This window comes from Lygodium microphyllum, chromosome 1 (genome assembly GCF_053477565.2).
Source record: "Lygodium microphyllum isolate KBCC chromosome 1, Lygodium_microphyllum_v1.1.10, whole genome shotgun sequence".
Taxonomy (NCBI): domain Eukaryota; kingdom Viridiplantae; phylum Streptophyta; class Polypodiopsida; order Schizaeales; family Lygodiaceae; genus Lygodium; species Lygodium microphyllum.
In genome coordinates, this window is record NC_141135.1 from 12,880,930 (window position 1) to 12,907,890 (window position 26,961).

The window sequence follows — 26,961 nt, forward strand, 5'->3', positions numbered from 1 at the left end:
AGATGCTTGATGGATTACCTCTCTTAGAGAGACCTCCTGAGCACTTATGCGAGGGTTGTATTTTAGGAAAAATGCATCGATTTTCGTTTCCCCATGATATTGCTTTTAAAGACACTATCAGGTTACAGATAGTGCACTCAGATGTATGTGGCCCTATGTAGACAAAGTCATTGGGTGGATGTTACCATTTTGTGACTTTTATTGATGACTTTACTCGCTTCTGTTGGGTCTACTCTTTAGTGGAAAAATCAAGTGTATGATGCATTTTTTGCTTTTGTCTCTCTGAGAGTAGATGTGAGTAAAACCCAATAAACCACTTTGGAGTGAAGAGCGATCAAAATACAAGGGTCATCTACCACCAAGGGAGATCAAATTTAAAGCATTGCAAAATGCTTTAAATTTGTCATGAGGAAGAGCTTGGTGAAGATGTTTGCCACATTACCGGTGGTAGGACAATAGACAAGGTTGATATCTCCAACATGTGGCTTGTCTCTAACAAAGTGATAATGAATCTCAATGTGTTTCGTGCGTGCATGAAACATTGGGTTCTATGCCACTGCAATGGCACTCTGACTGTTAGTGATCAAAGGAGTAGGCTCTGTGACAGATACATTCAAATCAGCTAGCAAGCGTCTAAGCCATACGCATTCAACTCTAGTAGTGAAAGCTACCTTGTATTCAACTTTACATGACGATGTGGCAACAGTGGACTGTTTCTTACTAAGCCAAGAAATGCAAGATGAGCTAAGAAAGAAACAGTTGCCACTAGTGGAGTGACGATAATCATAATCACCAGCCCAAAGAGAATCACTTTAAGCGTGTAAGTGCAGTGGTCTCCCCTTGGCATAAAGCAATCCAAGAGTCCTAGTACCTTGCAAGTAACGGAAAACACGCTTGACAGCTTACCAATGTGGTATGCGAGACTAATGCATATATCTGCTCAATGCTGAAACCGCAAACTGTATGTCTGGCCTAGTGTTGCATAGCTAGATAAGGCATCCAACTGCTGGAGCATATGTGTATATATCAAACAAGTCACTGTCATCATGCAATGACAGCTTCAGTCCAGGTTTCATTGGTGTATAGACTGGCTTACAATCCTGTAAGCCAAACCTCTCAAAAAGTTTACCAATGTATCTTAACTGTGATAAACCAAAGTAATAGTGCAAAGACCCCAAATCTGACATCTCAAAAGTTTGTTGCAAATTTTGTTTGAAAGCTGAAATCTGATCAGCATGTGTCCCTATAAGCAAAAGGTCATCAACATATAGACAAATGATCAACATGGATCCCCCCCTCTTTACATACGTAAAGAGTAGACTCTGATGAGTTGTTTATGAACCCTTTGCTGAGCAAAAAAGCATCAATCTTTGCGTGCCAAGCTCAACGAGCTTGCTTCAAGCCATATAAAGCCTTTTTCAGCTTACAAACCAAGTGTTTGGATCTCTCAATTGCGAAACCCATGGGCTGCTGTACATATACTTCTTCATGAAGTTCCCCATGTAAAAATGCACTCCTTATGTCTAGGTGATGCACAGTCGATCCATAATGGACAGCCAAAGAAACCATAGGCCTGATGGTAGTCATGCGGGAGGTAGGAGCAAATTTCTCCTCATAGTCAATGCCTTTCTTCTGTGCATAGCCCTTCACTACAAGCGTGGCATTATATTTGTCAATGGATCCATTTGCATGCCTTTTCATCTTGTAGATCCATTTTGTTCCAATGGCTTTCTTCCCAATAAGCAAAGACATTAAATCCCATGTTTGATTCTTAATGATGGATCAAACTCAGCTTGCATTGCTGCCATCCAATGCACACTATGTTGTGCATCCTCAAAACATTTAAGCTCCTAAACATCAATTGTATTTGCCGCCATAACAAACTCCATGGTATGTGCATTATCATGCATACGAGCTTGCCTTCTAGTATGACCAGCCATGGGAGCATCCAAATGGCTATCTTTCATAGTCTGTAAATACCATCTAGGCATTTGTCTAGCCTCTTGACTGTGTACAACCTCTTACTGAATTTCAGATTCAGCACTTTGCTGAATATTCAGATCAGCCATGGGCTGATTTTCTACATTATCCAATGGAACAGCTGGCTAAACATTAAGTTCACTTACTGAAACTCCAGCTGAATCACCAATTGACATGGGCAGTAGCCCTTCAAATACATCACTGGCAGCTTGATATGTGTCAAAACCAGCAAGGGATAATTCTGATTTTTCATCGAAGACCACATCCCTACTGACAAATACCTTTTTAGAGACAGGATCATATAATCTTGTATCCTTTGCTCTCACTTTTGTACCCCACAAAAATGCATTTGACAACCTTGTTATCCAATCGTTTTCTAAGTACCTCGGGAATGTGTACATATGCAAGACACCCAAAAGTACGAAAGTGACCAACAGAAGGTTTTCAACTCTTCCAAGCCTCAAAAGGCGTGCTTCCATCCAAAAAGTGTGTGGCAAGCTCTTTCCTTTTAGCATACCTTTAGCCATCTCGATTCTTCCTCTCTGCAATCCCATTTTGTTGTGGAGTATAAGCAGTAGTGTACTAATGAACAATGCCCTTCTGCTTTAAAAAGGAATTCAGCATAGAGGACATGTATTCCCCCCCTCGGTCCGAACGGAGAGTATTCACCCTACAGCTAGATTGGTTTTCAACAAGGGCTACAAAAGCCAAAAAATGCATCAAACACTTCTGACTTTTTCTCTAAATAGTAGACCCAGCAGAAGCGAGTAAAGGCATCAATAAAAGTCACAAAATAGTAACACCCACCCAATGATTTTGTTTGCATAGGGCCAAATACATCTGAGTGCACTATCTATAACCTGGCTCTTCACCCTGTAGTCAAATTGGTTTTAGAGTGTCGGTGATCTCTAGTAGGACACGAGGGCACTTTTTACTCTCTGTACGAGAGGTTTTTTCCTCCATATTTATTCCCTTTATTTTATATCCCTATGTTACATAGTTTTGGGCACTTATTATGTTTCATACACTTTGGGAGTGAACATCTCTTACAACCCTAAGGTTTAAGGGTTTTACTTTGTACTTGCACCTTACACTTCAGTCTATTGCATTGGGTGTCCTACTTTCACTCTACACTGTCTACTCCACTCTTAGCTGAGCTTCGATCCACTCCTGTTGTCACACACCCCATGAGAGGAACACAAGCGACCGAAAAGAGTGATCAACCAACCCTACAATACACACATGAGGTACATTAATGAGCTTTAGGCTTTGACATCCACTTTCGGCTCATAGGTCCAACACCGAAGAGAAACAAGGGGCAAAGTATCACACCTTAAGACAAGTAGTCCACCTCAACCATTGAATGCCTACGAAGAACAACAGAGCAAGAAGCTTATGGATGATTGAGACAAGTAGTCTGTGAAGAAATGCCCTAAATACAGGAAACACAAACCAATCGTATGGCAGAAGACAGATTGATAAATGCAAACACAATTAGGATTAGGATTAGGATAACTTAGAGACATTGAGCACAATGAATAATGAATATATAGTGTTCATGTAGCAAACACACTATGTAGTAAATAATGAATCTCAAACTCCCATATCTTTGGGATCAAGGAACAGGTTATGAGTTGTAGAGTGTGCCATACTCTGAACGGATTCCGAATCGTAGCAAAGGCAACCTCCAAGTGTCGAACACCAACAAACACAGCCAAGGAAGGCTAGATCTCATGTAGACGACAGTGTAAGAGAGAGAAAGATTGAAAACACAGGTACCTAAGGAGAGAGAGTGGGCGACAACTATCAGGTGCAAACATAGCCCGTGGAGGAGAGAGAAGATTAGGGTGGTAGCTAAAAGCTGTAAATGCAGCCTGTGGAGGAGAGAGAAGATCAGGGCGACAACTCCAAACTGCTGTGACAGCACCAGATGTTGATGTCAACATCAAACGCAGTAGGCAACAGCTCCAAGGTACCAGGCGATAGCTGTAGACAGGTCACGAAGGCTGGAATCAGATGTTACATGGTAGCAGATGACTGGGAAAAGCTCTAACTGCGATGTCCTCTACATGACATGATTGTAAAAGGGCACTTGAGCAAGTGAACGATTTCCTTGCAAGGATTGGGTCTTCATTATTCATTATTCATTTTGTATAAGCATGAAAACTTGCATCTTCCTTTGCATTGCATCAAGTATTGATATTATGTTTATGTAAACGTGCATCTATGCATATTTATCCCTTTTTGGTCACCCTTGGAGTGGTCAACTCCGGATCCACCATACTCGTGGCATTGCACATGGCTGTCTCTAAAGGTAATTTTTCCCTATGCTTGCATGCTCGCTTTGTTTGTCTTGCTTGCTCACCCATCATGCGTTTCTCTGTATATATTCTCCATAAGATTGACACGCATATACACTTCCTTAGGAATCCCTAGGCACTTACCTAGTAGTATATGCGGGATTGTTTTACTTATTTTATAAAGATAGTAGGGCTATCCAACCTTCCTTTTCTATACTTTCAGGACAGTGACTCAATGGGATGAAAACTAATTTGAAACCATTACTTAATGCTAAATCTTTTGAATAAATTACATCAAACTATGCCCTCAAACGAAAAAAACAAAAACAAAAAAAAGTCCATTCTTGAATCCATCCGCCTTTTCAAGACTTGGACCCCTGGGTAGTCAAAGAGCACCCTTGGTTTGATGTCTTGCCTCTCTAGGGTGATCACTTGGGCTCCCTTGGTAACATAATCATCACCTTTGTAGTCTTGGTAGATCACTGGGCAATCAACATGCATCCTTTGTCCGATGCCCTGATTGCTTGGGATGGAACGCCTTGGGATAAAAGCAAATAAACATCAAGGGCTTATTTCTCATAGCTCAATTTTGGGCCTAAGAGATAGTGTTGAGCTAAAAATGCCTTAGCTTGACTTAAACAATCCCAAAACACACTTAATTAATGAAGATGCCATATTATTTTAAAAAGAAACATGATCTTGGACAGTTACCGTATCGCACATAAGAACTCGTCCATCCTATGGCATCAAAACCTAAGCACTTACTTCAGCCATCAAGATCTTTTTACAAGTGAAATACCTTGACAGTTTGGTTAGTGGAAGAAAAGCCAAAAGGCTACTCCAAAAGGACTTTCCTCTACATAACCATTCAAAAAGGCACTTATGACATCCATCTGACAGATCAGCCAACTCTAGTGAGCAATGAGCATAGCCACCAGACGAAATGATCTTAATCGGGCGGTACGTGTGAACGTTTCTTCATAGTCAATGCCATACTTTTGCTTGAAATCTTGCACTACAAGACGAGCCTTTTATTTTTCAAAAGTACCATCAGTCTTTAGCTTGGTCCTAAAAATCCACTTCATCCCAATGATCTGCTTGTGGCGAGGATGATCCACCAATGTCGAAGTCACATTTTGATTAATACTATCAAGTTCCTTTGTCATAGCTTCACGCAATAGAGAGATTTGGAGAGCCTCTTGCCTACTCTCTCTGGCTCACAATGTGCAATGTAATCAATGGTAAACAACGATGCATATGAAGCTTGAGAGGTGAGCTAAGTAGATCTTCTAGGGCCCTCCGGAGTGAAATCCGGTGGAAGGATCCCCGAGTCTCGCATGGTCTGCTAGTACCAATGAGATAATGGGTCTCAAAGAGAAGGTTTGGGAGCTGAAGTATTTGTAGTAACATCAAGAGTGGATAGCAGTAGGCAAGATCTCAAATGATGTGAGCGAAGACATGATGTCCCTCTCATCAAAGACGACATGCCACCTAATGATTACCTTGTTTGCTTAAGGATCGAACAAACAATAAGGTTTTGCTTCGGAAGTATAGACCACAAAGATTAAGAGATCTCCAGGGGTTAGCTTTCCTATCATTAGGAGTGTACATATATGTGCCATTATCAAAAACTTTGAAGTGAGATATAGTAGGCCGAGAGCTAAAAAATGCCTCATATGGAGTCTTTTTACGGATCGCCATAGTTAGGCATCGATTGAGTATGTACACTGAAGTATTCACAGTCTCAACCCAAAGCCACTCCTCAGGGAGCTTTGCTGCAAATAGCATACAACGTGCCATATTCATGACTATCTAGTTTCTACACTCTACGACTCCATTTTGTGCAAGGGAGAGTTGGAGTGCAATGCTCTGCTCCTATAGAAACTCAGAGAACTCATGGCAGGTAAACTCGCCACCAGAATTATTCCTCGTAGTACCCACACGACGACCAGTCTAGTTATGAACCAACAACAGCCAAGCACTAAAATAAGTGAAGGCATCGAACTTGTACTTTAGGAAGTACATCCACATACATCTAGAGAAATCATCCACGATAAAAAAAGTACAGTGCGTCATTCAAGGCAGCAGTGGATATGGCACGACAAAGATCTACATGAATGAATCTAAGGGGTTCCACAACATGAGTAATAGACTGTTGAGAAAAGGCTATACAATGTTGTTTATCTAGTTAACATGCTTTATAGACTTCTCGAGGTAGTTTTACGGGGTGGAAGATCCTCAACCATCCCCTGATGTAACAGCTCATAAAGAAAGTCATAGCCAAGATGTCCTAAGCGAAAGTGCCAAAGACGCTCAAAGTCTGTGGACTCCCATGTGGTGGCCAAAGCTTGAAAGCAATGAAACTTCGAATCATCGATAGTCAACTCGGCAAGAAAGCATCATGTGATAAAGGCCATTAAGCTGTGTCTTGCCCCAGTAACTAGTAAATCACTCTGAGAGTCTAGGACCTTGACTATAATCGCCGTGAAAAAAATTGTTTGCTCCAACTGGCAAAGCTGTTGAACAAACAAGAAGTTTACCCAAAGCTGGGAAACATGATAGACATTATCTAGCGAAGCGAGATCTAGACCTAGGTTATTGGAAAAACTGATGCAATCTTGGGCCTGAATCTCGATTGAGGAGTTGTTTCCTATGAGAACACTCTTGCCTATAGGGGCTTGGGAAATGAAAATGTATGCTTTAGGAGTCATGTGATGGGTAGCTCCCCTGTCTACAAGACAAGCAAGTGTTGACGTGCTCAATTGTGACAAGTGGGCCTCTGCAAGCATCTCATCAAGAGGCAACTCGCTGATGTGAACAAGACTCGCATCCGATGTCTCTAAGAAGATGATGTAGGCCTCTACACACCAATCAGATAAACCCTCTGGAGTTTAGTAGTTTGTTGATTGTGATGATTGACCGGTAGCAGTGTGGGTCTAGCTCGTCTCACTGTCTCTACTCAGGTTTCCCATCACCCTACTTCCCCTGTTGGGGGTTACCCAACTAGGGTGCGGGAATTCTTGGATTTCGACTATGTGCCTCTTGCCTTAGATCGACACTCATCGTCATAATGGCCGGCCTTTTGACAATGTTGGCAATACCTATTCTTCTTAGATATATTCTGCTATCCAGGTTTGAGAGAAGATTGAGTGGTTCCCTGGGACCCAATTTTGATTTTAATTTTGATCGAAAAACCTTGTGTAATGCAACAACCGATACTCAAACTCATAAAATGTGGACATTTGAGGCTGTGAAATCGCCTGCTGCACAAAATGGAAATATCTTCTTGGCAGTTTGTGAAGGAATACGATAACCTGATTGTCTGAGGACTTGAGCCGCAATGGTTGAGAACTCGGTGAGGAGACGATAATACTTAGCCAACTTGACCTTCAAAGTTATCCTTGTCTACAATTTTGAAGTTTTGGAGCCCATGATTCAAATTTATACAATGAGTGCTATCCTGAGCCGCATATCGATCAGTCAAATGTACCGAACCCTTGGATGCTAAGTCGAAATGCTCCAGTTCAAAGTGAAACTCAGGCAATAAGCCCTGCATAAGCTTGATAATAGCTTGGGTGTTACGAGCCATCCATGAGCCGAGAACCTCACATGGAACAACTGCGGGATTAGGTTGGGGTTCCAACCCTTGTACTAAATCCCATACATTCTGAGAGTCTAAGATATGCCTCATTAAATTTGACCAAGTGGTATAGTTTGACCCATTGAAACAAATCTTGTCATTAAAAGCATGCTTGGTGGATGAGAAACTAGAACCATGAGATATCCATGAAGTATTAGATGCGCTCAATGCTCCACCCTTGTAAGGTGCCACCAATGATCCATGGTGCTCTAAGTTATAAGGCCCCAATTATGAGGAGAAGCCATATGCTCATTAAATTTGACCAACTAGTGTAGTTTGATCTATTGAAACAAGCCTTGTCATTAACAACACGCTTGGCGCATGAGAAACTACAATCATGAGGTGTTTGTGAAGTATTGGACATGCTCAATGTCCCACCCTCGTAAAGTGCCACCAATGATCCATGGTGCTCTAAGTTCTAAGGCCCCTATAACGAGGAGAAGCCATGTGTGAGCACCGACATTGAGTGGACCCTGACTTGTATCTCGAATGAGGTTTATGTAAATGAATGGCAAAAAAGTGACCTTTGTGGATCTAGTCTTTGGATTAGATAAAGTAGTTATACTGGTGGTGTAACTCAAGGTACAATGTATCAAGTTGCGCAGTGTGGGAGTTATCAAGGGCCCCTAGTTTGGAGTTCGAGGGCCGTGGAAGCGGCCCCTAGTTGGGGAATCTCAAGGGGACTAGCAACCCCCCTAATGGGAATCCGAGGGCAGTGCCCCCGGCCCGATGGTGAAGGGAATATCCCCTCGCTGACTAAGGAAGGTTTATAATATGGTTGGACATGCCGACTAGACTACCTTCCCGGGCTATAAAAGAAAGACCCCTCTAACACCATTGTCAAACTATCTTCCACCTATTTAGACTTCTTCGAGCTACCGTAAGCTCTTCGCATATCATCTGTCTGGATTAACACCTAAGCTTCAAAGTGGAAGCACATGGATGGACAAAGCCATCTTTGTATCAGTTCGTTTGAAATTAAAGTCAGTCTACTCTTCGTATATTTGTTGTATATTCTCTACTCCTTCCTCAAATTTTATCCATTGTACCATATAATTTCTAAATGAAGATGGATAGATAGATGGAGGATAAAATGGTGGTGGTGGGGGGTGAATAAGAACGAGGATAAAGGTGGATAGGCAAAAATAGACTACTGATATCGAATGAGAGCCGATTGTTGCAGAGATACCATACGTGTAGATGCAGACACTGGAACATGATAGCCTTGTCCAAATATCGGTTGGGATACAACATAATGATCGAATGGTCCACTAGCTAATGCCATAGAGACAAACTGCGATACCAAACAATCCATACTCGAATATGTTTGGAATGCACTCCCAAAGGGATAGCTTGAAAGTGTATGTGTGGAAGTTGAGCTTCCATCACCGGTATACTACTCGGAAACGGGTATGTAAAGATCCTAAAGGCTGTGCCTAAATCTGTGGAATCGCCTCATGTCGTGTGTAGTCGATAATGTGGTGCACTTAATGAAAGCACAAAGAAAGGTGCAATGGAAGATAAGGAAGAAATGGGTGGAAGCCCAAATGGATTTGTGATGGATGTTGTTGTGGACAACATGGTTTCTTTTGTCCATTACATGCATCAGATGAAGATACACCTACTCCACATTGACCATGAGAAATAAAATCATTTGAAGAAAAAGAAAGGCACAGAATACTTGCAAGTTCTTCTTTTAGCTTATTACCTAGTTTTGAGTTCATAAAGAAATACTTGTCTTCCTCATTACTCACAAATCAAACTTTGTTTTGGAAAGTCCCTTTTTAATGAGCATCCCCCAATCTAACAAAAATTATAGAATCAGTTGGCATAGAATCTGAAATAGGGTTGGTACCTAGCATTTGAGAAAATAAATACTCTCAAAGCGATGTGTAATACGAGCTAGGTTCCACTTGCAGATGGCAAGTCGATAGTGGAGATTCCAAAGGTCTTGCAAGATTACTAGTTTTATGCACCAAATCTAAAGGGGAAAACTCGGTTTTACCTTCAATCTCCTATTAAGCCCTATGCATAAGGATAACATCATACTCAGTGGAAAAATTTTGATATGGTTTCGACTCCATGGTAGTCCGATGGTTCTCTGCCCATATTAGATCGGATAGTAGCAAGTTGAGAGGCCACTCTTAATCATTTCTATCCATGTTTGGTTGTGGAGACTACAGTGGTATTATAAATGTGTTTGAAGTCATCTAACCCTTTTGTTGTTCTTACTTTTGCGAATTAGCTTTCTAATCAAAGGCCAAAGTTTTTCAGGCTTTCTGACCAAAGGTCAAGGTTTATCAGAGAGTACCTAGCTCTGATACCATGTGAAGAAATGCTCTAAAAGCAGAAAATATAAAACCAATCATACGACAAAGCACAGGTTGATAAACACAAAACATACTTAGAGTTAGGGTTACGGTAACTTAGAGACGGTGAACACAATGAATAATGAAGTGAACGAATAATGAATGTACACTGCTCATGCAGCAAACACACTACGTAGTGAATATGAAACCTCGAACTCTTGTATCTTTGGAATCAAGGCAAAGGTTATGAGCTGTATATTGTATTGTACTCCAAATAGATCTCGAATCGTAGCAAAGGCAACCTCTGAGTATCAAACACCAGCAGATGAAGCCAAGGAAGGCTAGATCTAATGTAGACGGCAGTGCAAGAGAGAGACTAAAAATACAGGTACCTTACGAGAGAGAAAAACTGAGCGACAGCTGTTAGATGCAAACGCAGCTTGTGGAGGAGAGAGAAGATCAAGGCCGCAACCAAAAACTGTAAACGGCGCCTGTGGAGGAGAGAGAAGATCAGGGCGACAACTCCAAACTGCTAGTGACAGCACCAAATGGTAACATTAGCATCAAACACAGCAAGCAAATTGCAAGCAACAGCTCCAAGGTACTAGGTGATAGTTGAAGATAGGTAGCGAAGGCTGAAATCAAGCGCCAGATGGTAGCAGATGGCTGGGGAAAGCTCTACTTACCGCGATGTCCTCCGCGAATGAGGTGTAGACAACAGAGAGACAGCTCTTGAAACTTGCAAAAACGAAATACAGCTCTTAAAACCTGCAAAAACGAGATTGAGGGAGAGTAGTAGATCATATGCCTATTTACAGAAAGTTTGGGGCACCCAAATTAGGGCTTTGCATGTGGGACACAATAACTCTCTAGGATCGTGTTTCTTTTTAAAATAAGAAGGTATCTTCATTAATTAAACGTGTTTTGGGGTTGTTTAAGTCTGGCTAATGCATTTTTAACTCAACATAGTCCACCTCAGCCATTGAATGGCTATGAAGAACAATGGATGATGAAGAAGCTTGTGATTGTCCACAAGACATGAGAGCATGCAAGCAACCGTCTAAGAAGCTCTATGATGCCCATCTCATTAGAAATATCTATCATTGTCACTGTAGCATAGAATCCTCTAAGAACTAATGAGAATAGAAGGTTGGGATAACTCCCAAAACTTGGATCTGCAAAACTGAAAAGCACGGCAAACAAGCTCCCATAGACAAAGGTTAAGCACTATACCACTCAATTGAATCTCCATGAGAGAGGTCAAATCTAGAATGTTGACTCCAATGACCATGTTGCATACATACAAATAAGATGATGTGGGGAGAATGGTTGGCACCCTATATAAGATTCACCTCAGACCAGGCCTCTAGTCTTGTGCCAGAGGATCATGGCCCTCCTAAAAGCCATCCTGAAGGAGACACTTTCAACTCTACCCACATGGCATGAATGCTTTGACCACCAGCTTGTGTAGAAGGGCCTGGCTTTAACTCAAGAATCCTTGGAGCCATCAAAATCGAACCACAACAAGTTCAGAACTAGGTGGAATGATTGAGGCTACTTTGGCTAGAGAATCCTTGGAGCTATCCAAATTGAACCACAACCAGTTAAGTTGTAACCAATAAGACCTGGTTGAGCACCAAATCTTGACTTGCTACAAGGACAAGTAGTGTTTTAATAGGTCAACTTCTGCTAAGAGAAATCTAACACAGCCACAAAGTGCTGGGTGGTTGTGATATCCAGTCCCACTCCACTCCCAAGGTATCCATCTGTTTCCTACTCGCCCATTTTAAGCTCAAGTGAACTCCCCAGTTGGTGCTAATCTTTCTCTCCAACTTGAAGTCATCATCCTCAACATAAAAGGTTCTGTCATCTATCTACTTTCAATTCTACAGCTCTATCTCTATTCGCCAGCAGCATGACAACCCTCAACCTATTGATTCTCAAGTGAAGAAAACAAGACACTGCCTCTGCAAAGAGTAAGAAGGGATATGAAGCCAAAGGGGAGCTCTATCTCACTAACCATTCCAAATGGAGCTCCGCTCCTTTCTGCACTTGTATCATTACCTTGTTGTTGGCCGACCTACAAAGAGTTAAGACCACACTCATCCATTGCCCCATAGAGGCTAACCAATCCACAGTAACCCTCCAAGAGGGTTCCAAAATCCAATCACTCATGTCATACGCTTTCCCAAAGTCCAACAGAAGCACTGCAGTCCTTTGCCCACTATGCTTGATCCAATCCGTAGCCTCAAACAAGCTGAAGATATATCAAGGATATTTCAATCCTAGATGAAACCTATCTAAGTAACATGAATGGTGAGCGATGTCTTGAAGGAGGGGAAGAGGTTCACTGCTGATCATTTTTGCTAGTGCCTTGTAGGCCACCAACAATGATGATCAGAAGCCATTAAGCTCGCTCCAACCATGGTCCCACCTCCCCAAAACAATAGGGAGGAGGCAAACTAGGCCAACAAATAGACTGGCCAACATTTGCCCAATTGAAGATCTCTTGAACAGAGACGGGACATAATCCCATGCATACTCCCTGCAACAAGGCACTTTGGAATAGATGTCTACTGAAGTAGGTGGCTAGCCCCATCACCTCTTTCTAGCGAGACCTAACTCTCCTGTCCTAATCTCGAAGGCTGTGAATCTGATCCCATTCTCCTTTCCACACCCAAGAAGCAATAGAGGTGCAGAAAGAAAATTCTATCCTCTTGTTCTCTATGTTTGCTAAGGCACCTCACACACACCACTCTTGGATCTAAAGGGTGTGGTCTCCAAGGGAATCTTGTAGCAACAGACACATGGTTGGCACAATGCCCCCTTCTTCTCCCAACATTGCTACCTTGCTTCCTACAGAGAGAGAAGAGAACGAGGATGTGATTCAGCAACATTATTCACGGGACAGGTCTATAAGTATCCATGGCATTAGGTTGCCCATCCCAAAGTTTGAGAGGCTTATAGACGAAGAGAACTTTGGGATTTTGTAGAGCCTCAAGAGCTCTGCTTGATTCATGGAGATCCTATGGATTTTAAGTTTGCGATGCTAGACACCTAGATCAGAAGCCATATTAGGACTTCACTTGGGTTCCCTACGGCCCTTCAATTAAGTAGCTTAGGCATCAAGTGCGCATTAATATCACCTCAAAGCAACAACTAGCGCCCTTGCTCTTGAGCATTAGGCAGGAGCTTCTCTATTGGAGCATCACAAGAGTTTCTCTTGCAAAGAGGGTAGAGGTGGCTAACCAGGTTCTACTCGCCACTACATAGTCCAGTACTTGTTGGGAATTTTCCAAGTCATGCATTCACCAAGTGAAGTGTAGAATCCAGGATTTTGTTGAGATAACAGCCCAATGGAGGGTAAAGTAGCATGGGATGCCATGATCCAACCAAAATCTAGGGTTGGTTTGGGGATCATATAGAGCAGTTAATCAGAGTAAACTGTTGTTGATAAAGTTCCTTGGGAGCGGCCTTCTCCTAGGTGGAAAGCCATACAAGAAATTACTTCTATAGAGACCAGAGAGTATTGCTTCTTCTAATGGAGGACCGTGACAAAAGTAGTTTCTTTTTAGGAATGATCAACAATAATTGCATCAATGTAAAACTAGAGCAAGACAAAAGCCCATTTTGGAGATAAGGTATGTGCACACCTTACCTAGAAGCCATATCCTCATAACACACTACTTGTCACAATTGATTTCACACCCAAAAAATGCGAAGGAGAAGGAATGAATCTTTCCAACCAGAATGTCATACATCTAGTGTGTTCATGTGATAACGTAAAAGCATGGAAACAACCGAAACATGGATATCCTCCTGCTGTCCAAATTTGTGGGTATGATCTCAATGAATTCTAATAGTGAGGTCTAACAAAATAAGAAATCAGAGACACACTATATCTTTAGCCTCTAGAAAGTTTTCTAAAAACTAAGCATGCATACATGCCGTAATACAAAAAATGGAATTTCACTTAAAGCACCATCTGTAGCAGACAATATCTTATGCTTACACTCTCTACACCCTCTGGAACAAAAACAAATGATGGCAATGAAAACTAGCAGCTGAAAGGTGAAATTACAGGCAAAATGTACCTGTTCTAGGTTTTCCACATGCTTGGTCTTGGTGTTCAATCTTTGCGGAGCAGTTACAATTAAGCATCATGCCAGTGTCAAAGCTCAAACTATCTTCTATTCCCAATACATTTCCTGAGCTTTGCAAATCAATCAGAGTGTTTTTAACAATTCCCATACTGTTTCTGCTCAATGCCAAAAAATCACCAGATTCAAACAAATTATCATGTTTGGTGCTCTGATTGCAATGATACAAACCCTTGTTTGACATGTACAGTATTTCTGCCCTATCTATCACTGATTGCGGTACACCTTCCATTTTGGCTGTCTCAAATGCAAGGCTTTCTCTGCAGGAGCCATCCACCAGCTTCCAAGTGGGCTTTAGAGCCCCACTTTCATATGCTGTACCCATTGCTTTATATACAAGTTTTTTCACGTCAAGTTGCATGTCTAAAATACCATGCAAGTGGGTGGAAAAGAATCCTGTGCAGCCCACAGAATCTAGGAACTCAAGAACACTTGCAGCAATAGCAGTACCTTTTTGCACCTCTGTACCACGACAAAGCTCATCTACCAATACCAAGCTTCGATTTGTAACTGTTACAAGAATACTTTGAAGCTCTGACATCTCCATCTGACACCCAGAGAGGAATAAAGGCATTAGAGAAACGTTTCTGGATAATAAAACTGAACTTTACTTGCAGGCACAAAAAGTTTATTTTGCAAACTGGGATCCACTGAAAGGTGATGATGTAAATTCAAATTATCTGCATAAAAGAACAAATAGCAAATGATTACCCTGGTCCCATTAAACATTATCTTGATCTCTTCTTAGAAGGAGATGCCAGGTACGATTGCAAGGCTCATAGAACAACCAGTCTAGCAGTCTTGTAACGCCACACCGTGTGGGGAATCCCTAACTTAATGAAGCTTTCCAACATCCAGATGCACATGGGGGCTTCTTGTGTCCTGCTCATGCAAATGAAACCCCTAGCATCTGCTACCTGCCTCTCAGAGTAGATTATCTCTGTGCATATATACATGGGAACTTTTTCCCCGGAGAACTCACCTCAGACCCCACCATCAGGCAAGATCCCTACTAGATCAGGGAAAAATCTACCAAAAATCATGATGGCAATAATTTTGAGAATGTGAATGCCTATAGTAACCTCTTCCAGTTAGAAGCTACCATAGGTTAATTGGAACAAAACACCCTAAATGAAGTGTGATTGTGGGCTGCCCATGTAGTCCTAAATGCCCAAATATTGACCGAATTAAAAGCATGGTGAGCATACCACTTGGATAACTGCCAAAGAGCCAAAACAATGTTCCAGTTTACATTTGGCAAATACCTCTCCAAATTGCCAGTCCATCTGTTAAGGGGATCGTACATCTTTGTCCAGCTCAAGCATTGTAACTCAGTCTTTATCCCTGCCTTCTCTCATTCAAAAAGAACCACAGGACAGAATCAATTACTTTCCTTCTTGCCTTATATGCAGCTTGACTAACACCCTTTGACTAAACAAGACAGGATTCAAAAATCATTTAGTTGAAATTTGTTTTATGTACAATCATTTTTTTAAATATCCTATGGCAACATATAGCACCATGGTCTCAAATTCTTCTTTTTGCCAACCATCCCTCTTTTCCACCTTTGGCATAAATTCTTCTTTTTGCAAAAATAGTTCAAATTGGTTTCATCACCTTTCAAAATCCTGGTAGACCACTGGGCAGCCAACAAGCACCCTTTGCAAGTCCTAGTAGACCATTGGGCAGCTGATGAGCACCCTTTGTCCGATGCCTTAGATCTCTGGGGTGGCACTTTGGGCTCCTAAGGTAAGAAAACCATCACCTCAAGAGTCTTGGTAGGTTATTGTGCAGCCACTGTGCATCCCTAGATTGATGCCTTGGCTGCTTTGGGGTGAAACATCTTGGTGGTATTCAAGGGTGAGCTATGCTTGCAGTCCCTCCTAGCTTCCAGTTTTGGGCTTAAGCGGAGTTGTTAAGCTTAAAAAGGTACATGAGTAGTTAAACCTTCATTAGCTCATTTTAAACAGCCCCAAAACTCAAAATGCTGCAAAATTTGTGTGTCCTGTAAGCAAATACCCAAACTTTTGGTTGAATCCACATCTATAAATAGAGAGGCTGCCTAGCCATCTGTTTATCGTGTTTTGCAGATCCACACAGTTCCCATCAAGCTCAGACCATCATCCAGTGCTGAGCAGCGAATATCTCAGTTTGTGGTGCAGCAAGCTAGCCTCCAGCTGCCGGGTGACTAGTCCTAACACCTCTTTAGGCTGCATCTGCTGCAGGTGCCCTGTCTGCAGCCTTTTTGCAGCACTCTGCAGCTGTCACCAGGCCATCTTGGCTGTGTTTCCACCTATGCAGAACAGTCAGACTGCCGACTCCATCTTCCTAGCAGTCACCTGCAGTTTCACAAGCAGTAAGAGACCCTGTTTTCAGTTTCTTGCAGCCACCTTTATCATTGTCATCATCTTCAGCCTGCTGCTTGACTTAGAGATGCTAGGTTTTCCCTACAATCATCATCAAAGTTTTTCTGCTTTTTGCATTCTTTCACCATGTGCAGGCTGCCCTGCTGTCATTGCCATTGATCAGCCTGTTCTGGACAGATTCCAAACTCTGATCTGCATTTACACCAGCTGATTGCCTTCATAGGCTACCTGCTGCGATTCAGGATCAGTTTAGAGTATGACACACTCTCTAGTTTCTCTGTGTCCTGGTCCACTTTGAGGCATGGAGGTTGAGGTGGTGGTTTCATTTTGAGTCTCTCTTCACCTTCGAGTTCTACTATTTATCATAGTATTTTCTCATACACTTTGTGTCTGTCTTCTTTTCTAGAGTATTTCTTTACATGGCAGCCCATGGAGAGACCATTGGTGATGATGATAGTTCACATAACTTACAGAAGCCTTTCATGACTCGTGAGATTATGACAACAAAGCTAGGTGAGGCTGTGAGAGTGTGCAACATAAGAGAAACATGAACACACAAAGAAGTAGAGAGAGATAAAGAGAGGAAGCAAAAGATGAAGGAAGAATACTGCACTGACTGAAGAAGAATGCTAATACAATGTTGACGGACTGATTAGTCCCTGCATGCAGCCCAAAGCATCAGTGAGGTCACCAAATGAGGCTGAAGACGATGGCAGCACCAAGCACGGAGAGTCAGAGTGTGCGCCTGCAAAGAGGAGTCTGGCGGGGACCCGGGGGGGGGGGGGGGGGGGGGGGGGGGGGGGGGGGGGGGGTGGGGGGCGCGGCGGCGGGGGCGGGTGTGTGTTGGGGGGGGTGGCGCTGGCTATAGATGACCAAATCACCAAAAGACTGGCTGATCTACTCTTGTAGGGCCATAAATGCTGGTCGACCAGCATTTAATGCTCATAATTGAAGAAAAATGCAAGAAAAATAGGGGTGACCCCGAAAAAATCCCAAATGACAATGACAATGTCCAACAAGTGTGGGTAGACTGTGGAAAGTAGTAACTGGCTCAGGAATGCACGCAGACTGCTGACAAATAAAGAAAATGCACCTAAATTTCCATAGCTCCTATGTCTTTGTTAGACTTTGCTAGGAGCTCACAACTAGGAGATGAGAGATTGACATAACATAGGTAGGCTAACACCCCCTCTTAGATCCTAGAAGTGTCTGCATTCCCAACCACCTCATGTGATGAAGCATAGAAGCCTTGGGCAAAGGCTTCATGATGAAATTTGCCACATTTTCCTTCGTGGGACAATAGGCCACCACTAACTCGGAATCCGCGATGATCGGCTCTCGAACATAGTGGTACTAAACCTCAATGTGCTTCGTGCGAGGATGAAACACATGGTTCTTTGCTAGAGCTAGAGCACTCTAGTTGCCCACACACAGCGCCATAGGTCCAGGCTAAGGAAAACCAATCTCCATCAACATGCAACGAAGCCAAACCACCTCCATAGCTGTAAAACATAGGGCACAATACTCTGCCTCTATAGAAGAAAGGGAGACAATAGGCTTCTTCGTACTGCTCCACGAGATAACTCCCCATCCAAGGGAGAAGGCATAACCTATAGTGGACCATCACGAATCCACATCACCTATCCAATTAGAATCACTCCAACCAGAGAGAGTAACCCCCTCTCCATATATGATTCTGTAGGATTGGGTCCCCTATAAATAATGAAAAATGTGCAAGGCCGCTCTCCAATGCTTCCGAGTGGGAGTCTTCGTGAAAGAAGGCAACAATGCTACAACAAAAGAAACATTCGTCTGAGTGTGAATAAGCTAGATGAGGGAGCTAATAAGGCACCTATAACAGGTGGCATCTGTAAGGGAAACTCCGGCCACCGAAAGCTTAGACTCAAGGTCCATGGGGTAAGAAATAGGCTGACGATCAGCAATACCAAACTCTGAGAGGAGCTCGGAGATGTATCTGTGTTGTGAAACAAAAATGTCCCATGCCATTTGATAGATCTCTAAGCCAAGGAAGAATTGTAGGATCCAAAGATCCATCATGCCAAACTCCTATCGCAAAATCATCTGGAGTACGATCAACCTCGTAAGTAGAGCTCCTTGTAATAATATCATCCACAAACAAGATGAGCAAAACACACCTGTCACCCTCAACCTTCAAGTATAGGTTGGGGCCATCCACTGAGCGATGGGAGCCACTCTATAGAAAGATGTGATCAATCCTCTGGTACCAAGTACAAGGAGCTTGCTTCAAGCCATAGAGGGCCTTCGACAATCCGTAGACATGGTCCTCCTTTCCCTGCACAAGAAAACTAAGAGGTTGAGAAACATAAATCTCCTCCTCAAGGACACAATTCAAGAAGATAAACTTGACATGCATTGTATAAATAGGCCAACGGTGGTGGGCTGCGAGAGCCAAAATAAGCCAAATAGTAGACATCCTAGTTGTAGGTGCAAAGTCTCAAAATAGTCCAAACCTACCCTCTAAGCAAAACCCTTGGCAACAAGCCTAGCTTTATGCTTATCCAAGAAACCATTGGCAAGGTACTTGGTCTTATAGACCCACGTCAAACCTATCACCTTCCGCTTTGGGGGACACGGAACCAATTCCCAAGTCTGATTATACTCAATAAAACTGAGCTCCTCCTGCATGGCCTGACGCCAAATATCCTGTTCAAGAGCCTTCTCAATTGTAGTAGACTCACTAACATGAAGAAACTGTGACATAAGAGAATAGTTGCCCTTTGAATCCTTCTCCTTTGGCTTCAAATGGGGTACTTTTTCTAGCACTTCTCTTCGAGATGAGTGCCCCTCCAAAGTGTGGACACTTAGACTTCTGCTGATTCTTTGCATTCTTCTTGTCCTCCTGCTTCTTGTCCTTGACTTGTGCCTTCTTCTTTCCTCCACCTACCTGCAGTAAATGCCTTGGTGGAGCTAGAACTACTAGCCCCAACCTCTCTAAATTGCTCATCATGCTTCAAAAGAAACGGTGAAAGATCCTTCCATAAGAGTGTCTCGGGGGTCCTTGATGTGATAAGGTTGGTGTAGAAGACATCGAATTGAGGAGAAGGCAGCTGAGTCAAAACGATCATAGCAATGCCTTCAGAGGATATTATCCAACCAAGAGAGGCAAGCTAACCTCTCATGTCCTCCATCTTCGTGATGTGCTTCTTCAAGGGCAATCTTATGGGCAAATGTCTTGTGCTGATACAAACATGCAAGCTTCTTCTACACTTCCGTTGCAATCTTCAACCTGCGGATATGCACAAGGACAAAATCTTGCAAACTCATGAAGAGAAAGGATCGAGCTCTAGAGTTGAGCCCATCCCATAAGGCTGCATGGTCCATAGAAGTCCCATCTGTTGGATCCTCCGTAGGACAAGAGATGAAATCTAAAACAAGAGCCCAAAGATCGAATGTGTCGAGTCTGCACTCCATTTTACACGACCACAATGTTTATCTTCTTTGGGTAATGAAGGTAAGACAAGTACCCACACCGAGGGTATCAAGGATGGCATCTTCATTGAGGACCGAGCCTTCTGCAAAAGATCAATAGAAGGGGGATGGGTACAAATGGGCAACTCCTCTTGCCAACTATAATCACGATAATTGCATCTCCGCTCAGAAGAGTGTCTAGAAAGAACCTCCTCCTGAGTCATCAAAGCTCGTGAACTCATAAGACATCTTCAATCCTGCAATCACACAGAAATCTGCATTTTGATGAAGACAGCGGGAAGGACAAAAGGCAATCAGCTACTACAAAGACTGTAGATGCCCTTGTGAGAGAGGCTCTCTTTCAAGGAGTGACATTTCTTCATCGATTGGAACATCCCATAGGAAAGATAGTTTCAACTTGGCGCTCATGCCTTTGAAGCAATTTGCCACAAAGAAGACACGTGATGCTAATATACCTTTAGTTTAGATTACACCCCATCTCTCTCTCACCCATCTAAAGCTGAACCAAATGATTAGAATGGATATCGTACAAGTGGACATTAAGAGGACTTTGGCGAACTAAACCAACTGGGTAAGTTGACCCCATTTTTGATACGTTTTTTGTGTATATTTGAGGGCAGCTTTCTCATACGACTGACTATATGGACATCCCTTGCCACACATTCTCAAATGCCCTGTAAGACAAAAATCCATACATTTTCACTCGAGTTGAGCAAAGGCACATGGACATTTGAGGGCATACCACCAATGGATCATCTATAAAGACTGTGTGGACTAGAGGATTGGACATGTTTGGGGAAATTTATTCAAAGCCTCAACAACACAGCGAGACCCCCATGTGACATAGGAGGGTAGCGCCATTGGATCTAGATTAGGGCAAACCAACATTGTGAGGAGCCACCTTAGAGTGAACCTCTAGCCTAGGCAGAGCAAGGCGTCCTAAGCCCCTTTAAAGACAACCCGCTGCTCTTACCACCTATGGATCTAGACTATCATCACCTACCGCAAGAGCTGCCCATCCAAACACTTCACTCTGAACATGAAAGCACATATTGTTGGAGAAAATTTCATAGACATAGCGTCTTTTATGTTTTACAGCTATACAACATTATCTACAATTTTCATTGTTCATAGCTCTTTTTAGATATCATGGTATACACAATCTCACTAAACTTCTAAAGCGTGAGCTAGTTTTTTAATTTTGTACTTTTGTACTCAATAAGGTTACATGCACTATTTGTTCAAGTCTCACAAGCCACCTTGGCCTTCTATGCAACCGTATAGACTATGATCACTTGAGTTTCTTTTTACTTGTGCTATAAGTAGTTGTTGTGACATCTGTCAAAGGGTTGCTTGTTAATAGCTAGTTTCGTTGTCTAGTTTTCTAGAAGATCTCAACAACAACACATGATTGCATCGAGATACACTTCTCCAAATTCTAAGCCAAAAATAAAAAATCGGATAAACCCATCATGAACAATTGTATTATCAAATGGCAGACATGTAGAGGCCATGTTGATAACTTCCAACAATCAAATTAAAAATGTAATTTTTTCTTATCCATTCACATTTATGCTTAAGAGAGTCTCAAACAAGCTTAATTGAAAAAATTACCAAACTTTCATTGCAAAGAAATGCATTCATAGAGGGTGGTTGTGTCCCACAAGCCAAACCCTACTTTTGGAAGACCCAATCATCTATAAATAGACAGGCTTCCCAACACTCAGCATCAACCTCATTTATGCATCTTGCAAGTGACTTATCTCTGCTGTCCACACCCCATTCCAAAGGATATCTCAATTCCAACTCCTATCCACTGCTTGCCATCAGTAAGCACTTGTTATCTAGCCCCCTACTGCTGTTGGTGACTGGTTTTTAGCCTGTTCCTGCTGCTGTCCAGCTGGTGATTACTGCCTACACAGAACAAGAACTGTTGCTTGTTGCCCACAAGTCACATCTGTTGCATTTATGCTGTACAACCAGGCTGTGTTTTGCTGTCTGCAACATCCCTTTTGCTGCCACATCATCCTGAAGGCTGGATTTTGCTGATCACCTCCTTGGAGTGCCTGCCACATTTGACATGATCAGCTACTACTGTGTTTTGCTGTTCCTGCAATTCTTGCCTGTCTGTCATCACTAATTCAGGTATCACACAGCTACATTTGCCACCACCAGACATTTTCAGACGCTGATTGTTGCGTTTCGGGATCCATTAATTAGAATACGACAAACTCTTCTAGTCATACTCTCTACCCCAGTCCTTGAGACGAGAGTTTGAGGTTCAATATTCACCTTGCATAGTGTGTGTGTGTGTTGCATTGATTATTGTATCTATTCATTATTTAAATTTATTCATCTTTTGTGTTTATTGTCTCTACATTACCCTAAACCTAACTATGTTTCTTTATCAGTCTATGCATTTGTGCTACGATTGTGTTTGTATTCTATAGTTGAGCATTTGTTCACATGCTATAAGAGCTATGGACTCATTGAAGAAACCTAGGCCTTTGATCGAAAAGCCTATTTGCAAAAACAAGAACAATAGAGGAAAGATAACATCGAACACTTTCACATCAACTCGGTCTCCAAAGAAGCCTATGTTGAGAACTGAGCAAGAGTGGGTTCCATAGCCTACCCCGCAAGGCTCAAACATGGGTGGAGATACATCTGACTACCCTAGAGAAACAATACCTTATCCTATTACAAACGAGGAGCTAAAGCTGATCATGGCTCATAGAGCTAAGAAGATCAAAGAGCTTAATAGAAAAATAGCACTACAACAACTATTACTCAATGAAGGTACAAATGATTCTTTCTCTTCACCTACTATGCATAAATCTGATGATGTTGCAAGGCCGTCAAGACCTCCATTAGATCCTCTCTAGAAGCTAGTCAGCCAATTTCTCCAAGACAAGTTTATGCATGCCAAGATACCATCCCACTATTTGTCCAAGGAGCTCTTCACAGCTTCCAGGATGGTGTTAAAAGGGGTTGCCATTGACTGGAGTACTTACCTTCTTATGAAGATGAACCAACATTTTGTCAAAGTGACCAAAGAAAATGTTACCAATGTAACCTATGGTTCATATTTATATGCTTTCTTGATATATTCAAGCCTTAAGAAGGGTGTGCTTCCACCTCCTCCATCTGATTAAGTCCCTCCCCCTCCACCTTCAGAGGATTCAAAACCCATTTACATAGAGGATCTTGATTCCCCTCCTCCATTGGTCATTCAACGGAAGCACTTGAAGCATGTAGCAGAGCAAGTTCCACCAATCATTCCTTCAATAACTATTCCTGCTACCTCTGAAAGTGACCTTCTTGCCTATCTCACATGTAACAACTTATTCAGGGCACATCGAGAGGGTTCTTTGGAAATATCAGTTCCTTCGCTGAACAGTTTAGTGTCAAGGGATGCCATTCCTTTTCTTTGTAACGACATCCAGAGTTCTATTGAACTCTCAGTGACAGCTTGTGTTCAACAGTTATATGCTTCTTTCTATGAAGAATTGATGCAATCTAAAGACCAGTTGCATAAGGCAACCACAGAGTTAGCCTCTGCTAAAGACACTCTTGCTGATCTGTTTAAGCAGATGGAGCAGCAGACACAAATGATTGAGACCTAGAGAGAAGAAATATCTTCTTTGAAAATTCCCTGTTGGAGAAAGAGGTCTAGTGTATGTCCCTTTCTTTCACACCCTTCCATCTACTCTAGTGCAAGATACACAAGATTCTATTTTTGTCCCTTCTTCCCCTTTTACCTCTACTCCTTTGTAACATTTTCGTAGACATCATAAGGAAGTTAGAGTTCTGTGTGTTGATCATGGAAAATGTCATCTTGAAGATCAATTCTTATGTGTTAACACACGTAGAAGGGATTACAAGAAAAAAGCATGGTAGCTCTTCTTCTACTACTCCTTTAAATTATGCTTCTCAACGTTAGAATGAGTTTGATGTTTCCTCCTCAATGCATTATGCATCTTCATCATCATTTCAATTTCCATCATTAAATCAAGGGAATCAATTTAATGCATCCATATCCACATCATTTACACCCCGATTTCAAAACCCACGCATCCCACCCACTTCTTCCATTACATCATCATTACCATTCACACCAATTACATTTCCCTTTTAAACACCACATCACACCCACTAAAAGGTCAACAACTTTCCATTTATTGGTTGCACTAGCGACTCAACATGGTTGGCCACTCTACCAGATGGATGTCGAAAGTGTCTTCTTGAATGGTTATGTGGAGGAGGAAGTCTATGTGCAGCATCCTCTTGGATTTTCTTCTGTAGGCTGTAAAGATAAGGTCTTCGGTTTGCAGAAAGCTCCTTTATGGGTTGAACTAAGCACCGTGATGTTGGTTCTAATGAATGGATGAGTTCCTTAGAACTTATGACTACCATTCGACCCCTTACAACCTAAACTTACATGTTAAATCTAGTTCAAAGGAGGTTAGCTACATTCTTTTATAGAGGATATAAATACCCAGCTCTGTTCCACCTTCAAGATGACTAACCTTGATCAATTGTCCTATTTCTTGGGGATGGAGGTTATTCGATCTAGGCATAGTATTTTTGTCTAACAACAAAAGTATGTCCTTTAGTTACTAGAACACTATTATAATCATCAAACTCCGTCTGTCGGCCACCCCTCTTGATCGCACTACCAAGCTTTCTAAGGATTCCCTAGGTCAACCCTTTGATGAGCATACTTATAGATCAATTGTAGAGAAAGTACTTTTTTTTATTCCTGCTACGTCAGACCTTGTATACTTTGTTTGTTTACTTACTTAGTATTGCAATCTACCTAAACTGTCACATTGGCTTGCTTGTATGTGTATGTTGAGATATGTCTGGCCTACTCATTCTTATGGTCTAACTTATGGTCATTGTTTGCTTTTACAAAGATATATTGGTTCACATTGGGCTAGAGATCCTAACACCCAATGATCACACAGTGGCTATATTTTCTCTTTGGTCATGCCTCCCTTTTCTCGGTTAAGCCATAAGCAAGAGATGGCGGTTGCTTCCACAATGAGGGAAACCATCTAGCCCTTTTCCATGCTATCACAAAGGCTATCTACCTGAGGGGTTTACTCGCAACACTACATTTTCCATGTGCTTCACCAACTATCCTCCATCGCAACAACCAAAGTATCATTGCACTAATTCATAACCTTCTCATCATGTATCATTATCCGCATCCTCTAGATAACTATGATTGCAAAAGGGCCCTTGGATAAGTGAACAATTTTCCTACAAGGGCACTAGCCAAGTGAGACCATTGTATAGCATTTTATATGAGTATGATAATTTGCATTGTCCTTCGATCCATGTATTGGCATTCTATTCTTGTAAACATGCATATATGCCAAGGTAACCAAGAAACGTTTCACCAATCATACCTTGCATTTCACCCTGAAAAGTTTTACCTTTGGAAAGGTTTCAAGTAAAATACCAAGTGAAAGGGTTGAATAATACATGCGAGATAGGTTTCTTTATAAACTATAAGTTCCAACTTATGCATTTATATTGTGCATATCCTTTTGTGTCAGCAAATGATGTCTTTTTTTTGGTACACAATATCAATAAGAATGGTATCCTATAAATAGAGTGTGCTAAAACCCTCAGAAAAGCAAGAAAAAACCTTTTTTTCCATTTAAAAATCATGTTTCAATCGGCCATTTCACTCGAGGTATTTCAAATTTCAGTGAAACGTTTCAGCCATTTCAAGCGTTTTGCATTTCAACGCCAGTGAAAGCATTTCGAGCTTACCATGATGTGTGCACATATATTGCTTTTTGGTCAAAGAGTGGTCGACTTTGGATCCACCATATTCACCATGGCTCACATGACAATCTCCTAGGGCAATCTCCCTTTGCTTCCATCTATCTTTTCTGGTTCACTATATAACCCCCTATAGTTTCCTTCATCACTAACACCCAACCAGTGGTGGTTGGGATAGCTTGTCTGCTTTGTGATGTATTGGGTGACAGATTACTCAAAAGAAGACTATGACGCCCGAAGAAAACAGTCGGGATGGGTGAGCACGACTGATTCCTTTTTTCCTCCCAGCCTTGCCTAGTATATTGCTGGCCAGACCATCGTGATCCAATTGCCAACCGTCAAACCTTGGTGAATCCTACTATTCTTGGACTCTCTTAATTTCTAGGCTCCCCTTAACCCCGTTCGGGCGCCCAAGAGCCCGAACGGTCATCCTCGTGCATGTTCCGCTAGATTTACCTTAATGTCACTTTAATGTCACATTCAATATTTGTGACCTTAATGAATGTCACATTAAATATCACTTTAATGTCACATTTCCTTCCCCTTAAGAATCGGTTTCGTCCTCGAAAACGATACTTGGAAGGTCTAACTGTAAACCGGGAAACCTTTTCTTTAAAGTACTTACTCGCTCCCATGTTGAGCTTTCTTCTCAACAATCTTTCCACTTAACCAAACATTCTTGATAAATAGTATTCCTCGTTCGTCTATTACGAACATTTAATATTCTTTCTGGTTCATGTCGATTAGATTGGTCATTGAATAGCTCCTCAATGTCATCATTTAACATTAGATTATCCAAATCACCCAGCCTCTTTCTTAATTTACTTACATGAAAAACTGAATGTATTTTACCAACAGGTAGTTGGAGGTTGTAAGCCAATTCTCCCACCTTTTTAAGTATTATGAAAGGACCGCAATACCTTGGTGAAAGCTTTG

At 41.9% G+C, this 26,961-nt stretch overlaps 1 protein-coding gene across 4 annotated transcripts in view; it reads right to left on the reverse strand.

The window, feature by feature from the left end:
• Nucleotides 1-26,961, reverse strand: part of MSH1 (MUTL protein homolog 1) — a 192,158-nt gene that overhangs the window by 12,445 nt on the left and 152,752 nt on the right. For all 4 annotated transcript variants that reach the window (XM_087670082.1, XM_087670011.1, XM_087670164.1 and 1 more), the window contains one exon: nt 14,324-14,936. In XM_087670082.1, coding sequence (XP_087526208.1) covers nt 14,324-14,936 — 613 coding nt within the window. The remainder of the gene's footprint in view (nt 1-14,323; nt 14,937-26,961) is intronic.